This window comes from Miniopterus natalensis, chromosome 10 (assembly GCF_054644295.1).
Source record: "Miniopterus natalensis isolate mMinNat1 chromosome 10, mMinNat1.hap1, whole genome shotgun sequence".
Taxonomy (NCBI): domain Eukaryota; kingdom Metazoa; phylum Chordata; class Mammalia; order Chiroptera; family Miniopteridae; genus Miniopterus; species Miniopterus natalensis.
Genome location: NC_142090.1, coordinates 12,758,720 through 12,777,494, shown reverse-complemented (window position 1 = coordinate 12,777,494; position 18,775 = coordinate 12,758,720). Strand labels below are relative to the sequence as shown.

Sequence of the window (18,775 nt, the reverse complement as noted above, 5' to 3'; positions counted from 1 at the left end):
CCCACTCCAAGACACATCATAATTAAAATGGTAAATGTCAAGGACAAAGAGAAAATATTAAGGGCTACAAGAGAGAGTCAAGCAGAGACCTACAAGGGAACCCCCATAAGGCTGACAGCTGATTTCTCAACAGAAACTCTTCAGGCCAGAAGAAAGTGGCATGAAGTTCTCAAAGTAATGAAAAGCAAAAAAACATGCAACCAAGATTGCTTTATCCAGCAAGGCTATCATTTAAAATTGAAAGTGAAATAAAGAGTTTCCCAGACAAAAAAAGGGCTAAAGGAGTTCAGTACCACCAAACCAGCATTGCAAGAAATGCTAAAAGGACTGCTTTAAGAAAAAGAGGAAGAGTAAGAGAAAGGCACATCAGCATAAAGGGGAAAAATGGCATTAAATAAGTTTACATCAAAAGTAACCTTAAATGTAAATGGAATAAATGGTCCAATCAAAAGACATAGGGTAGCTGAATGGATAAGAAAACAGGACCCAAATATATGCTGTCTACAAGAGACCCACCTGAGAGCAAAAGACTCACACAGGCTAAAAGTGAAGGGATGGAGTAAAATATTCCATGCAAATGGAAAGGAAAAGAAAGCTGGAGTAGCAATTCTTATTTCTGACAAAATAGACTTCAAAATAAAGACCATAACAAGAGACAAAGATGGTCACGACATATTACTAAAGGGATCAATCCAACAGGAGGAAATAACCCTTATAAACATTTATGCACCCAATATAGGAGCACCTAAATATATTAAAAATTTCTTGGGGAACTTTAAGGGGGAGATTGACAGTAACACAATCATAGTGGGGGACTTTAACACCCCACTGTCAGCACTGAACAGATCATCAAGACAAAAAAATCAACTGGGAAACACAGACCGTAAACGACTCACTAGACCTAATGGATTTAATTGACATTTACAGAACATTTCATCCCAAAGCAGCAGAATACACATTCTTCTCAAGTGCACATGGAACATTCTCAAAAACAGACCACATGTTAGGGCACAAGGCAAGTCTCTACAAAAAGAAGACTGAAATCATACCAAGCATCTTCTCGGATCACAATGCCAAGAAACTAGAAATCAACCACTATAAAAAAACTCAAAAATATTCAAACACATGGAGGCTAAATAGCATGTTATTAAACAATGAATGGGTTACCAAGGAGATCAAGGAAGAAATCAAACACTTCATGGAAAGTAACGAAAATGAACAGACAACAACTCAAAACCTATGGGACACGGCGAAAGCAGTCTTGAGAGGAAAATTCATATCATTACAGGCCTATCTCAAGAAACAAGAAATAGATCTAATGAACCATCTAACACAACAACTAAAAGAACTAGAATGAGAACAGCAAGAAAAGCCCCGAGGAAGTAGAAGGAAGGAAATAATAAAAATCAGAGCAGAGATTAATGACATAGAGACTAAAGAAACAATACAAAAAATCAATGAAACCAAGAACTGGTTCTTTGAAAAGGTAAATAAGATTGATGCACCTTTAGCCAGACTCACTAAGAAACAAAGAGAGAGGACCCAAATAAATAAAATCAGAAATGAAAGAGGCGATATAACAACTGATCCAACAGAAATACAAAGGATTGTAAGAAAATATTATGAGCAACTGTATGCCAACAAATTGGACAACATAGGGGAAATGGACAAATTCCTAGAAGCATACAACCTTCCAAAGCTGAATCAAGAAGAGGCAGAAAACCTGAATAGGCCAATAACAACTAATGAAATTGAAGCAGTAATCAAAAAACTCCCAGCAAACAAAAGTCCTGGACCAGATGGATTTACAGGCGAGTTTTACCAAACATTCAAAGAAGAATTAACACCTATTCTATTCAAACTATTCCAGAAAATTCAAGAGGAGGGAACACTCCCAAATTCTTTTTATGAGGCCAGCATCACCCTAATCCCAAAACCAGATAAAGATACTACAAAGAAAGAAAATTACAGGCGAATATCCCTGATGAACATAGATGCTAAAATCCTCACTAACATACTAGCAAACCAGATCCAGCAATACATTAAAAAAATCATATATCATGACCAAGTGGGATTTATTCCGGGGATGCAAGGCTGATACAACATCCGCAAATCAATAAATGTGATACATCACATAAACAAAATGAAGGACAAAAATCATATGATCGTATCAATAGATGCAGAAAAAGCATTCGACAAAATCCAGCACCCATTTCTGATAAAAACTCTCAGCAAAGTGGGAATAGAGGGATCATACCTCAACATAATAAAGGCCATATACGACAGACCTATAGCCAACATCATACTCAATGGGCAAAAACTAAAAGCATTTCCATTAAAAACCAGAACAAGACAGGGATGTCCACTTGTGACACTCTTATTCAACATAGTACTGGAAGTCCTCGCTATAGCCATCAGACAGGAGGAAAACATAAAAGGTATCCAAATTGGAAAGGAGGAAGTAAAACTGTCATTATTTGCAGATGACATGATACTGTACATAGAAAACCCTAAAGACTCCATCAAAGTACTACTAGATTTGATAAACGAATTTGGCAAGGTAGCTGGATACTAAATCAACATCCAGAAATCAATGGCATTCTTATACACCAACAATGAACTTTCAGAAAGAGAAACTAAAAAAGCAATACCATTTACCATTGCAACTAAAAAAATAAGATACCTAGGAATAAACTTAACCAAGGATGTAAAAGACCTGTACTCAGAAAACTACGTGACACTGAAAAAAGAAATAGAGGAAGATTTAAACAGGTGGAAGAAGATACCATGCTCATGGATTGGGAGAATTAATATCATTCAAATGTCTATACTACCCAAAGCAATTTATAAATTTAATGCAATTCCTATGAAAATACCAACAGCATATTTCACAGACCTAGAACAAACATTTCAAAAATGTTATATGGAACCAAAAAAGACCTGGAATAGCTGCAGCCATCTTGAGAAAAAAGAATGGAGTGGGAGGGATCACATTACCAGACTTCAAAGTATATTACAAAGCCACTGTAATCAAAATCGCCTGGTATTGGTACAACAACAGGCTTATAGATCAATGGAACAGAACAGAGACCCCAGAAATAGACCCATGCCACTATGGTCAGTTAATATTTGACAAAGGAGGCAAGAGTATCCAATGGAGTAAGGACAGTCTCTTCAATAAGTGGTGCTGGGAAAATTGGACAGATACATGCAAAAGAATGAAACTAGACCACCAACTTTCACCATACACAAAAATAAACTCAAAATGGATAAAAGACTTAAATGTAAGTCACAAAACCATAAAAATCCTGGAAGAAAACATAGGCAGTAAAGTCACAGACATCCCACGTAGTGGACTTTTCACTGATACATCTCCTAGGGCAAAAGAAACAAAGGAAAAAATAAACATATGGGACTACATCAAACTAAAAAGCTTCTGCACAGCAAAAGAAAACAGCCTCAAAATACAAAGGAACCCCATGGTCTGGGAAAACATATTTGCCAAGGATGAATCTGATAAGGGGCTAATTTCCAAAGTGTACTAAGAACTCATAGCACTCAGCAAGAGAAAGACAAACAACCCAATTAAGAAATGGGCAAAGGACTTAAATAGACACTTCTCCAAAGAGGACATACGGATGGCCAAGAGACACATGAGAAAATGCTCGACGTCGCTAATCATCAGAGAGATGCAAATTAAAACCACAACGAGGTATCACTTCACACCTGCCAGAATGGCTGCCATCAATAAATCAACAAACAACATGTGCTGGCGAGGGTGTGGAGAAAGGGGAACCCTAGTACACTGCTGGTGGGAATGCAGACTGGTGCAACCACTATGAAAAACAGTATGGAGGTTCCTCAAAAAATTAAAAATGGAGCTGCCTTTTCACCCAGTGATTCCACTCCTAGGAATGTAGCCTAAGAATCCTGAAACACTAATCAGAAAGAATATATGTACACCTATGTTCATAGCAGCACAGTTTACAATAGCTAAGATCTGGAAACAGCCCAAGTGCCCATCAGTAAATAAATGGATAAAAAAGCTGTGGGACATATACACCATGGAATACTATGCAGCTGTAAAGAAGAAGAATCTTGTACCCTTTGGGACAGTATGGATGAAGCTGGAGAAAATTATGCTAAGTGAAATAAGCCAGGCAGAGAAAAAAAAAAATCACATGATTTGGCTTACATGTGGAATCTAAAGAACTTAATAAACATGAATGGAATAGATTCAATGACATGGAAGCATGGATCAGACTGATGAATGTCAGAGGGATGGAGGAGGGTGGGTGGGTGGAGGGGGAGAGAGTAACCAAAGAATTTATATGCATATATGCACAACCCAAGGACACGGACAATGATGGGGAGAGGGACTGGGGAGGGGAATGGGATGGGGTGGAACAGGTCATTGTGGAGAAAAAGGGACATCTGTAATATTTCAAACAAAAATAAAATTAAAATAAATAAAATAAATAAATTAATTAATTAAAACAAGGCCTATTTGCTGCTTACAGGAGATTCACTTCAAATCTAAAGATGCAGAATGAAAGTGAAGGGATGGAAAAAGATATCCCATGCAAACAGAAACAAAAAGGTGGGGTAGCAGTATCAGACAAAATATACTTTAAAACAAAAAAATTTTAACAAGACAAGGAAGGACAATACTTAATGATAAAGGGGTCAATCCAAAAAGAGGATACAATATAATAATCATAAATATCTACACACCCAGCACAGGAGCACCTAAACGTATAGAGCAATTATTAACAGCATAAAGGGAGAAATCCACAGCAGTAAAATAGTATGAGATTTTAATACCCCACTCACATCAATGGATAGATAATCCAGACAGAAAATAAATATGGAAATAATGGCCTTAAGTGTCACATTAGTCCAGATTGATTTAATATAAATTTTTAGAACATTTCATACAAAAACTGCAGAATACATTTTTTTTTCAAGTCTATAATCTCTAGAACAGATTTCATATTAGGCCACAATATAAGCCTCAAAAAATTCGAGAAGACTGAAATCATATCGAGCATCTTTTCTGATCACAATGGCATGAAAATAGAAATCAACTACAGCAAGAAAACTGGAATGCTTCAAAGAGGAAATTAAAGAGGACATTAAAAACAATCATGAAACAAATAAAAATGAAAACAAAACTTTTCAAAATTTATGGGATACATTAAAAGTAGTTATAAGAGGAAAGTTCATAGCTATACAGGCCTACCTCAAGAAACAATAAAAATCCCAAATAAACAATCTAAGTCTACACCTAAAGCAACTAGAAAAAACAATCACCCAAAGTAAACAGAAGGAAGAAATAGTTAAGATCAGAGAATAAACAAAATAGACATTTTAAAAATAGAAAAGATCAATAAAACTAAAAGCTGGTTCTTTGAAAAGATAAACAAAATTGCAAACCTTTAGCCAAACTCCTTAAGAAAAAGAGAGCCCAAATAAATAAAATCATAAATGAAAGAGAATTTACAAGTGATACCGCTGACATATAAAGACTCACTAAAGAATAATACAAACAATTGTATGCCAACAAATTCAACAAAATAGAAGAAATGGACAAATCTTCTAGAAGTATATAACCTTCCAAGCCTGAACCAGGAAGAAATGCAAAATCTAAATTGATTACTAGCAATGAAATTGAAGCAATAAAAAAAAATCCCAAACAAATAAAAGTCCAGGGCCAGACGGCTTCACACATTAATTCTACCAAACTTTTCAAAGAAGAATTAACACCTACTCCTCTTAAACTATTTTAAAAAATTGAGGGGGAAGGAATGCTTCCAAACTCATTCTATGAAGCCAGCATTATCGTGATACCAAAACCAGACAAAGACATTACAAAAAAAAAGAAAATTACAGGCCAATATCCTTGATGAACACAGATGTAAAACTTCTCAACAAAATATTAGCAAACCAGATTCAACAATACATTAAAAGGATTACACATCATGATCAAGTGGGATTTATCCCAGAAATGCAAGGATGGCTCCACATCCATAAATTGATCATGATACATCACATGACAAAATAACGGGTAAAACCAGATGACCATCTCAATAGATGTAGCAAAAGCATTTGACAAAATTCAACATAAAAACTCAACAAAGTGCATATAGAAGGAACATAGGCTATATATGACAAACCCACAGGTAATATCTTACTCATTGGTGAAAAGCTTAAAGCTTTTCCTCTAAGATAAGGAACAAGACAAGGACGCTCACTATCACTAGTTCTATTTAACATAGTATTGGAAATCCTACCTACAGCAATCAGACAAGAAAAATAAGTAAAAGGCATCTAATTCAAAATGGAAGTAAAGCTCTCATTATTTGCAAATGACATAACCATGACATAAAAAAAAACACCCTATTAGAATAAATGAATTCCGTAGTTACAGCCAAAGAAATTTTGAGAAAGAACAAAGAGAGAGGTATCATGCTACCTGATATCAAACTATATTATAAAGCTACAGTAATCAAGACAGTATTGTACTGGCATAAAAACAGATATATAGATCAATGGAATAGAATAGAGAGCCCAGTAATAAATCCTTCCTTATATGATCAATTAATCTACAACAAAAGAGGCAATGGGGTAAAGACAGTCTCTTCAGTAAGAGGTGTAGGGAAAACTGGACACACTAAAAAGAAACTGGACCACTTTTTTATACCATATACAAAAATAACTCAAAATGGGTTAAAGACTTAAATATAAGACCTGAAACAATGAAACTCCTAGAAGAAAACATAGGCAGTAAACTCTTTGACATTGCTTTTAGCAGTTTCCTTTTGGATATGTTTCCTCAGGCAAGAAAAACAAAATAAAAAATACACAAATGTGACTACATTAAACTAAAAATGTTTGCACAGCGAAGGAAACTATCCACAAAACAAAAAGGCAGCTTACTGAATGGGAGAAGATATTTGCAAATGATACATCCTATAAGGGGTTAATATCCAAAATATATAAGGAACTCATACAACATAACACCAAAACAAACAAACAAAAAACAAATCCAATTAAAAAATGGGCAGAGGATGTGAATAAACATTTCTACAAAGAGGACATACAGATGGGCAACAGATATATAAAAAGATGTTCAAGATCACTAATCAGGGAAATGCAAATTAAACCACAATGAGATATCACCTCACACCTGTCAGAATGGCTGCCATCAGTAAATCAACAGTTAAGGGCTGGAGAGAATGTGGAGAAAAGGCACCCTCACACACTACCCGTGGGAACGTAAACTGCTGCAGCGCTGCGGAAAACAGTATGGAGGTTCCTCTATTAACTAGAGCTACCATATGACCCAGCGGTCCCTCTTCTGGGTATCTACCTAAAAAGCTGGAAATCACTTATTTATAAAGATGTATGTACCACTACATTCGCTGTAGCATTACACACACACAATAGCCAAGACATGGAAGCAACCTTGTCCTTTGTTAGACGATTGGATAAAGAAGATGTGGGACATAAATATGATGGAATACAACTCAGCCATGAAAAGGAAAAATATTGCCATTTATGACAACATGGATGGATCTTGAGAATATTTATGCTAAGTGAAATAAAAAAAAAGACAAGAACTGTATGATTTCACTCATATGTAGGACATAAGAAAAAAACAAACAAATAAAAACCCCAAACTCTAAGATACAGACAACAGAATGGTGGTTACCAGAGGGGAAAGGGGAAGTGGAGAAGACAAAGAGGGTAAAGGGGGTAAAATATACAGTGACAGGAGCCTAGACTTGGGTGGTGAACACACAATCAAGTATACAGATGTCAAAGTTGTACACCTGAAATTTATGTTATTAACCAATGCTACCTCAATAAATTTAATCTTAAGAAAAAAAAGTGAATAGATAATTTTTATTATTGTATCAGTTCTTTGTATAATTTTCATATACTTCTAAAGAACTTGAAAATTGTTAATTCTCTCTAACATTTCTTCTATACACTTGTTTATATGATTAATTTTCACTATTTCTAAAGAAAATATTTGGTAAGTCAAGGGTTACTTTCAGCCTAGCAACTGTTAATAATTATCCCACATTCTGCACCACTGGCCTCCAAATTAATGAGGACATCATTTAACTTGTGTAAATTTGTATTTAAAAATTAGGGCCCCTATTTTTAAGAGTTATAGGTCTTTAAATAAATAAAAAACCAAAACCAAACAAACAAAAACACTAAGAAGAAAATCCAGTAACTCTAATACCTTAGAAAGATAAAGGGATAAATACAAGTGAACAGTTATGAGCAAATGAATTAAATAATTTTACATCTGTATGCTCCCATTTTGAACTACAAAATATTTAAGATGCCTGCTCCATACATACTAGGTTAGACCATATAAAATTAGGATTCCTTTCATATATATCAGGTTTAATGATATGAAATTACCTATTTTTGTCGGTCAAAAAGGTTGAATAATAACAATTTCATTTGATTCAACATAATATTTAAAATAAATGGCTAAAGAATGCAGGACAAAGGTAAATAAGTGGTCCCATGTTTGTCATGAAATGCCCACAGGTCCCCCCTGGTTCTTCATCTTCCCACATCTAAAGAATGTGATAGCACCAAGTCTCAAGTTAGCTCCCCTATCAACGCAGAACACGGTATCACACACGTGAAAAAATTACTAGCAATAGCTGTTTCACAGCTTTAAATCACATACTACTGGTGACTTCACAAGGTTTCTTGCCAAATTTTCTTAGTCCTATCTTGAAAAGATTCCATTTAGAGATAGAGTGAGTTCACCGAGGTCATACAGGATAATCAATTCCAACTATATTCCTCACTGTTGCCAACACAGCACTGCCTAGAAATTGCTCACGGGAATGAATGACATGAGCAAGGTTTTCACTATGGCTTCACAGATAGGAAAGAAAGAGCCAGCACAAACGGGACGCATGGACTATGGCTGCTGGAAGGGTCATGGTGAGCCTCTAAGGGCAGGTTAGGGACTTCAGGCTTCGCTCTGATGACCCCTGGGCACTTGTGAGAGAGGGACCCACGACACAAAGGCAAGAAGCTGAAAGAGAGGATGAGGAGTGGCAGGCAGGAGGTCATACAGCCGGGATACTATTATAAAAGCTATGGTGAGAGTGAGTACGTTCCTGAACTGTGCCGGCAGCCAGGATGCAAAGACAGAAAGGGTCAGAGGAATCAGAAAATGCTGGAGCTCCCCCTGTGATGTACCTGCTGGTGCTGAGAGCAAACAGTTTTATGCAGATACTAAAGCCAACAGAAACAAACAAAAAAGTACTCGGATATTTAGCATCACATTGGGAAATTTAAAAATACAATATTAATAACAAAATTCAGCCAGATTTTCTACAGCAAGCTACTCAGGAATGCTGCAAAATAATACCAACAAGGACGAGCCTTAACCAGTGCCTGCATCCAAACATTCATACCACAAGGTCCCCCTCAAAGGGATTAAGTAACACTATCCTATCCAAGTCACAACTGGATGGGCTACATTTATTTCAAGTCTCTCACAGCAAGAATACTGAGTTTTCAATACACTGCTTATTATAAGAACTGCTGTTTTCTATTTGGCCCTATGAGTACAGTTATGTAAATCTGGACTAATGGAGGTCTGGAATCAGTAATTTTGCCTTAGCTTGCCAATCATTTTCTCAACCACTTTACAGTGAACAATTCAGTGGCATTTAGTACGTTTGCAATATTGTATAACTACCACCTTTATTTAGTTCCAAAAGCCATTAGTTTCTTAAGAGAAGCAGTGATACCACTCCTTCCATATACGGTAACATGAGGAAAGCACCCGTAACTATTTAAAAAACTGGTGATCACACTAGGCCTTTAACTGAATACCACTCAGACAGACAGACACACACACACACACACACACACACACACACACACTCTTACATATACAGGGTGTCCCAAAAAAATATATACACATTTTTTTCTGATAGTTCAATTGATGTTTCTTTCTTTTCAGATTTAACTCATTGGAGTTAATAATTATTCAAAGTGTATATATACTTTTTGGGACACCCTGAATATACATTGTTGTCTCCATCACAGTTATTTGAAGTGTTGTGGCAGGAATTTTATTCTAAATATAGGCTCCCTGGAGTTTCACAACATATTAAATTCAGAAAATAACTCTACAGATATCTTTGATACAAATCTTATAAAAGGATGTCTCAGGTTCCTTTTATATAAATACCAGAAAAGCTCTTAACTTTAAAAAGACAAAAAGGGCTAAAAGAGACTTCAATGTACATACCTTATTGGGATAGCCGGCTGCTTCCTCCCCAAATTAGCTTCAAATAGGAAGCCTTCCACAGCAATAAATAAAAATTGTGCAAATGTCACAATGTTCCCGCATCCTGGATGCTTCCTGCATAACAAAAAGAAAAAAAGGCACAAAAACCTGAGATAAAGGCCACTCTGACTTGCTATATTGACAGTTCAGAACAGGGGGATAGATTCCATTACCACTGTCTGCTCAGTTTTCATGACCCATGGATCCCACACATTTAGCAATACTGTACACCTCACAGAGAATGTCCGGCCTCATCTCACCCTTCTGTTGCACAGCAGGCCACCAGGAAGGATCACTGATACACTCATTCCAGAACTAGGACACAACCTTCCTAGCCAACTGTGGGAAGTCAGTCATGTTCTTTCTGGGATCTTCACTTAACCAAGAAGACTTTAGTCAGGACCCTAGTCGGCTTAGGCAGCAAAGCCCAAGGATGGAGATGTGCTCAGGTCTCCTGGAAATGTGTATGTATTCTCCTGCCCAGGAATCTCCAAGGCGACTGTCAATCGAAGATCCGTATCCAGTGTTGATGACAGGGACATTACCTCAGCTCCCCTGTGGGGGCAAAAACTGGTTCCTGGGTTGGGGGAAATCTTACTATTTTGTACGTGTAAAGCACAGATGTATGTACAGTACATAAACCATATACAGTATATCGGGGGGGGTGGCTAGGAAAAATATATCTAAAAAGGGGCCTTTGTTGGGGTGGGGTGAGGGGAGGGGTAAGAGCAATAATGAAAAGACAGAGGACACTGCTAGTCTACTATTCTCCACAACCTTTAACACAAACATATTAGGCACTCAACAAATATTCATGAAATTCAATTGAACCTCTTCAGTGATCTACGTGAGGAATGGGAATCTTTCACGGTGACTTAGGAAAAAATCTGCAAGACAGAAGAATTTCTTCTGACATGCCTCCTGAGGCCCTCTGAAGTGAGTCACTTAAAACATCTGGTTTTCTTGAGCGTGTCCTCCACAGGTTCTGCTCAGTCACTGGAGGAAGCTCAAAGTGAGCAGCTGCCCCATCTTCCTGGAGCTTCCAGGTTTCCCATATTCCCTACATTCCCGGGTGATGAAACTCAGCCTGCATATCCTGTCTTTTCACCTTCACCAAGACATGTACCCAAAGCTAGTGACTGGAGGGATGTAATTTCTAAACATTAATATAATGCTATCTATTACAAACAACTTCATCCTCTTTTGGTGGTATTAATATTAAATAGCAGTGCCAAGTATACAGATTCTTAAATACACCCATCAGGCATAAAAATAAAGACCTCCAAGCGTAAGCCACTCTCGGACAGAGCTATCCTGAAGCAGAGCCGTTTCTCCTCTTCAGGCTCCACTGCCTATGGCTTCCTTGAAAATTGCTTTATATTCATTTAAGTGATTTCTTTTAGCACTTCTTACCTTCAAGGGACAGGGCTACAGGTTGCAGGAATCCATAAATAACCATGTAAGACATTTACCTCATTCAAGGAGCTAATTAAAGCCATTAGCCTCAATATGAGTGACGGGAGAAGGAACCCGAGCTCTAGATAGTTCCTGGCACAGTCCACGCAACTCTGCATCAGCCGCTCGTTAAAAACCACGTGTCTGGGGAGCCTCCCGTCCCAGTTCAGATTGGGTTGGTCTGGGGTAGGGCCCTGGAATCTGTACTTTTGAAAGCTTCCCACTTGATTCTAATGTGCAGCCAGAGCTGAGAACCACTCTGACAGGTCTGGGGGAAAGGCCAGGAGGGGTACGTGTGCGTGCGTGTGTGTGTAAGATGCACAGGTAATCATGTGCTGACACAGTGCTGAGAAATACTGAGCTCCACAGTGGCTAAAATCGCACAGTGACATGCAGGATGCAGCTCTGTCACTTACCCTGTGACGGTGGAAGGTAATTACCATCTACATCTAGTTTTCTTATCTTTCAAATGAGAACAGTATGAGTGCCTATCTCGTTCGTTTTATTGCAGAGCAAATAAGCCCGCCCGTGGAAAGCACTTCCCACAGTGTCTGCCAGGGAGGGAAAAGGCAGAGACTAGAACTCCAGAGCGACTAAAATGTAGGATCCTGCATATCAGAAGGCCTTCAGTTGAAGTCTAGTAACATTTTAAAAGATATTTATATTGACCGTTTTCCTCACCTATAAAACAGAAGTGACATATTTTTAACACTGTAGTGAGGATTCACTGTAGTGCCAAGCCCAAGACTTAGCCTAAGGGAGTTCATGAAACTCCCTTGCTTTCCTTTCCATTTCCTCATTACCAAAAGCTTAGGCCGACTCAGCTAAAGGACACTTACAGAGTACCTACTATCCTACTGTGCATAAACTCAGGGGCCAGCTGCCAGCACGTTCCCCATGTGAACGAGACCTGAGCCCTGCCCTCAAGAGAACAGTGTGATGAGAGAGAGCCACACTTGGAGTAGGAGATGCTAAGGACCCAGTGCCACAGAGGGATGGTCCCAGGACGGTGCCCCTGCTCTCTGGGCACAGCGTCTGGCCTTCACTCAAGCACCCGAATGAATGCAGGGCTGCCTCACTTTAAGCAACCACGATCTAGAAGATTAAAATTGTACAAAAGATATAAAGAAACAATTATCAATTTTTTTCAAAAAAGACTCACTTTACAAGTGTATTCACCATAAGATTTTAAAAAGGCATCACAATTTTTAATTGTATCTTTATTTTTATGGAGGCAGGTATTATTATGCCCGTTTTATTGCTACCTAACACCGAGTTAGGTAAATCTCCCAAGGCCACTTGACAAATAAAATGGCATTTGCAGACCCCATCACCATTACTACCATCATCACCATTATTATTCTTTACAATTCAGTGGTGTTTAATATATTTAAAGTCATGCTGCTATCACCATTATTTAATTTTAGGACACCTCACAGAAATCCCATACTCATTAGAAGTCACTTCTTAGTGACCCCTTGACAACTTGAATCTCCTTTCTCTATTTCCATAGGACTGTTAAATTTCCCTAATGCACACACATAATTCCATTTTTAAAAAATCAAGCTAAAGAGCTTTTTAGGAGCATATTGTTGTATAGATACCAATGGAATTATTTACTTTAACTTAAATAATTCATTTTAAAACTTCAGAGTAAAAACTTGGACCCTTTTCCCTAAATCACTTGTTTTGTTGAAATTCATTCCTCAGTAATTATAATCACTAACTGCAGTTTCTCTGACTTTGAATTCTCTCTGGCAAGAATCCAAATTTTTATTTTTATTTTTATTTTTATATCATTCTTTTTTAATCTTCACCCAAAGATATGTTTTTATTGATTTGAGAGAGAGAGAAACATGGACCAGTTGCCTCCCGTACATACCCTGACAGGGAATGAAACCCACGACCTTTCGTTGCATGGGATGCTGCTCCAACCAACTGAGCCACACCAGCCAGGGCAAATTTTTATTTTTTTTAAAAAAGGCAACAACTTTGAAGAGAAAGATTGGGCAGATAGTTTATGCCTTTTGTTATCGCTTATTCTAGATTTAGGAAACTTCTCTATTTGATTCAGCATTAGGCACTTGACTGAAATAAAAAGGCTAAAGAAAATGTTTCAGGCTGTTTGCCTCATGTGAGACACCCCGTACCTTGCCTACTCAGCTGATGCACAGCCCTCAGTCATTCACATCTGCTCTTCACACTGCACTGTGGCTCTGTTTTTATTTTAGATTCCAATTATACATATGAACATCAGACAGAAAAACCTACATTTGTTTTTCAATTTGGGAAAAATGATTTAAAATGTTCGCTTCTCCTGCAAGTCGCTTCAGCATTTCCGTTTATATTTATAGTGTTCTACTTGCCACTTATTAGGGCACCCAATGTTTCCAAGAAAGCCATATAAAAAGCACAGTTCCTGCTCTATAAAAATTTATGAGCTGTGATGCCCCAAGATAAAGTCACAAATTCTGAGAAGGCCAAAACTAGAAAGAACTTTAGAGACCATCCAGTCCAACCAGCTCTTATTTTATTGACCTGTAACATGAGAATTCATGAGTTGCCCAAGCAAACCAAGAAAAAGCTACCATTCATCTGGTGTACTGTTCATTAAATTAATAAATGTACCCTCACCACCTTATGAAAACCCACTGCTGTATGCAAAAACCCAGATTTACAAAAAAGATAAATGACATGATTTATTTCCAAATTATTCAAAGTGTTCTAAATAGAAGCTCCCGTAATACATGAAAACATTCTGTAAAGTCAGATTTATTCACAATGTTCCAGGAACAAACTCATAAAACAAGGTATATCTGTACTGAAATAAAAGTTGTGAGAGAGGAGGGGAAGCCTGAGCATGCTTCAGGATTTGCACAAGTATCCCATGTAATCCTTCAAAACCATGTGAGGCTGGTAGAGCCATCACCTCCCCCAACCCACCACCGCCCCTTTTACTGTTGAGAAAACAGACTGGGGAGATCAAGTAATTTAGCCAAGTGCTCATAACTAGTAAAGAGTGCCTTCAGCTGCTAGCAAAACTGACATCACACCACCTTTGACAAGGTTTAATTTAATGGCATATTCAACACAAGTATGACACGATTATTCTCTGATCTTTATTTGGCTGGCCTGATATCACTTTTTATATTTTAAAATCAATTTCCAAAGTAACTTTCCTTTGAAATGTACCAGCTTACAGCAGGATGCATTGTTTTTTACCCCCATATCCCTCACCACCTACTCTCAAGAATGACAAATGGCCCTGGCCGGTGTGGCTCAGTTGATCGGGCATCATCCTGAGCACCGGAGAGGTTGCCGGTTCAATTCTGGGTCAGGGCACATGCCCAGGTTTCAGGATGGACCCAAGGTAGGGGGAAGGCAGGAGGCAGCTGACTGATGTTGTATTCTCCCTTCCTCTCTCTAAAAATCAATCAACTATTCTTTTTTTTTTAATCCTCACCTGAGGATATTTTTTCCATTGCTTTTTCAGAGAGAGAGAAACATTGATGTGAGAGACACACAGATCAGCTGCCTCCCATTCTCCCCAGGAGTGGCCGGGTATCAAGCCTGCAACCGAGGCACGTGCCCTTGACCAGATTCCAAATGGGAGGCCCTTCAGGCCCTGGGCCAACGCTCCAACCACTAAGCAAACTGGCCAGGGCTCAATCAACTACTCTTAAAAAAAAAAAAAAAAAAAAAAAAAAAGATCTTTATCAATACCTTTTGCATAACAAAATTTCCAGCTCAGTAACTGCAAAAATTAACCCCCTACAGAGCTGTAGGGTCAAGCAAGGCTATAGCCCGATTCCCCCTCCCAGTCAGTGGAAAGGTGTCTGCCTGACCAGCAGCCACAAGCAACAGAGCAGCGCAGACCCAAGTATTTCCCATGTACTTGACGGCTAACAAGCCTCTCCAGACTGTCTATCCTTGGCCCGCACATAGGCTATGCCCAGCGTGACTCCCACCCTCTCCCCTCTGCCAGATAACCCCTGCAGGACCCTGGCCAGGGGGGAAACTCACCCTGCCCGCTGCCATCGGGTCTTCATCAGGTGTAAGTAAGAAAGGCTATGTCTTTCTCCTCTGGTCCCCCTTGTGGGTTTTTTAGACTAGCAAAGAACAGCATGGTGCTCCCGGGGTTGGAGCTCCTACAGTACAAGAGTTTACCTTAAATAAGCTGGTTGCTTCCCGACTTAATCAATAGTATCGGGAAAATAAAATACATTTCTAGTAGGTACCACAGGTGGGACTGGGTGACCAAAACCTATAGGCTGCCCAAGTTCAAAACTGACAGGGAGGTTGAAAAAAGATATTGGACTAGGAGTTTAGATATCCTGGATTCCTGTTCTGCCTCTGCCACTTACAAGGAGTAAAAAACTATCTAACTTCTTGGGAACTGTTTCATTTTCAGTAAAACAGAAATTAAAATTCTTGAGCTATATTGCACACAGATTGTTCTGGTGATCAGTGGAGATAAAGTGTCAATTCAGAAACATGGTGGTAGATAGCACCAGAGACAGCATTTTACAGCAGGAAATGGAAGCCCAGAGAGGCTAAATGACTTGAAAAGGTCACACAACCAAGGTATGGCAAAGCGAAGAATGAAGTTCATAATTTTGAGATTTTTAGTCCTGAGCCTTTTCCAGGACACCTGTTGCCTTTTCTGTAACAGCTTCTACCCACTGAACTTCGCACACTATTACTCAACATTATTTGCATGCCATTTCAATAAAACCAACCTAGTCTCCCTTTGGTAAAGCCATTCTTTCCTTTCTTTCTTTTAGATAACATTGTATAAGTAAGTTTCAGGTGTGCCATATTCACCACCCTAAGTCTAGCTTCCATTCCACTCCCCCTCTGCCGGTTTCGCCCTCTCTTCACCCCCACCATTCCTTTTTTTATTGAATTTGTTGGGGTGACATTGGTTAATAAAACCATACAGGTTTCAAATATACAACTCAATAAAACATCATCTGCATCCTACATTGTGTGCTCACCACCCAAAGTCAAGTCTCTTTCCGTTCCCATTTATCTCCCCTTTGCTCACTTCCACCCCCCCAACCTCCCCACCATTTCCTCTGGCTATCACCATATTGTTGTCCATGTCTGTGAGATATGTGTGTGTGTGTATAGTTGTTGCTTAATCCCTTCATTTTTCACCCAGCCCCCCAACCTCCCTCCCCTGACAGCTGTCAGTCTATGTATCTTCGCTTCTGCTTCCATTTTGTTAAATTATTTTTTTGATTAGAATCCACAAATGAGATCACATGGTATTTGTCTTTCTCTGACTGGCTTATTCCACTTAGCACAATAATTTCCCGGTCCAGCCCAGCCTGCGTGGCTCCGCAGCTGAGCATGGACCTAGGATCCAGGAGATCCGGGTTGGATTCCCAGTCAGGGCACATGCCTGGGTGCCTGTCGTGCAAAAGGCAGCTGAGCAACGACTCTCTCATCATGGATGTTTCTGTTTCTCCCTCTCCCTTCCTCTCTCTGAAATCAATAATGATATAAAAAATTAATAAAAAATAATTTCCAAGTCCAGCCATGCCATGGCAAAAGGTAAGATTTCCTTTTTTTTTTTTTTTTTTTTAACTGCCGAGTAGTATTCCACTATGTAAATGTACCGCAGCTTTTTTATCCGCACACATGCCCATCCTTATACATGCTTCCAAATTTAAAGGCTAATATCTTAAAGCTGGAAATGTTCTCTTGGGTCAATTAGACGGACCTTATACATAAATAAGAATCGGTTCTCCTACATCACTAAGAGACAATGTTTGGGAAAAGTACTCATGCCCATCTATCTATAATGGTAATAAAATGCTCTGCGGGCCACTTTAATACACATGAAACTTTCCTTGCAGCGTGCACAAAATCAGTCTGCCTTGTAAGCAGAACAGCTCTGCCCGAGTCAGACGTGGCATTATCAGGGTGCAGAAAAGAGCTGGGGGGGACCCTGGATTGCGCCACCAGCTCCCTGCCGACCTGGGGCCAGTCACGTGAGAAATTCACCCGGATTCAACCCCCCAATGTGTAAAAAAAAGGGGTGACGACAGCAACACCCCAGGTGTTTCCTGCAAGGGATGCTGTGAAACTACCGGACAGGCCCGCGGACGGAGCGCAAGGTGCAGGAGGGGCCGACCCGGCGGGGCCCCGGGCGGCGCAGAGCCGACCCCGGGCTCTGGCCTTCGTGCCCCCGCCTCCGGCCCCGGGGGCGACGCGCGGGGACGCCCCCCCTCCGGCTGTTTCTGGGCGACCCCGGGAACCGGTGCGGCCCGCGGGGGTCACTCACCTGACCAGGAGCTCCAGGAAGATCACGTTGCTGCAGCAGCCGGCGAAAACCAGGCCCACCGCGAAGAGCGGGCGCATGGCCGGCGCGGGGGACGGGGAGGAAGTGCCCGCCTAGACCGCTACCCCAGGAAGCCGGGCCGCTGCCTCGGCCGCGGGACACAACATCGCCGCCTCCCCGGAGCGCTGACTCGGCCCCGGGGCCGCCACTGGGCCCCCTTCCCCGGCGGCCGCCAACAACGCCGCCTGCCGAGGAGCTGTAGTTCGCCGTCCGCCCCCGCCCCATTCATTCGAGGGGGCGCTCTGGTCCCAGCCAGACTACACGTCCCAGGATGCCGCGCGCCCTTACGGCAGGCTGGCACGTGTCCCGCGTCGGCAGGGCAGCTCCACTAGGAAAGGGAGAGGGGCGAGGTGACCGTCATGCCTCGCGCGATAGGGGGCCGCGGGGCTCGCTGGGAAGTGAAGTTCCAACCCCGTCGATACTGTTCCTCGCGAGGGCGCAGAGGTCGCAGAACGGGATCCGCCCGTCGCCGTGAACAGGCGCAGCTGGCGGCGCGGGAGCTGCGGCCCCGACCGGTCGCTGCGGGCGTTCTGGCCTCTGGGACAATTCTGAATTGCGTGAAAGTAGAGCTTCCTCCGAACTTACTTTTCTACCTTTGAAAGGAAGGTTGCAGTCAGGAAGTGCTG

At 40.3% G+C, this 18,775-nt stretch overlaps 1 protein-coding gene across 1 annotated transcript in view; it reads right to left on the bottom strand.

Moving 5' to 3' along the window:
* SLC35B4 (solute carrier family 35 member B4) overlaps positions 1-18,284 on the bottom strand; it is a 35,126-nt gene extending 16,842 nt beyond the window's left edge. The window contains exons 1-2 of the mRNA XM_016222241.2: positions 18,093-18,284; positions 10,307-10,420 (exon numbers count right to left, since the gene is read on the bottom strand). Coding sequence (XP_016077727.2) covers positions 10,307-10,420; positions 18,093-18,169 — 191 coding nt within the window. The 5' untranslated portion in view covers positions 18,170-18,284. The remainder of the gene's footprint in view (positions 1-10,306; positions 10,421-18,092) is intronic.
* Between the last annotated feature and the right edge of the window lie 491 nt (positions 18,285-18,775).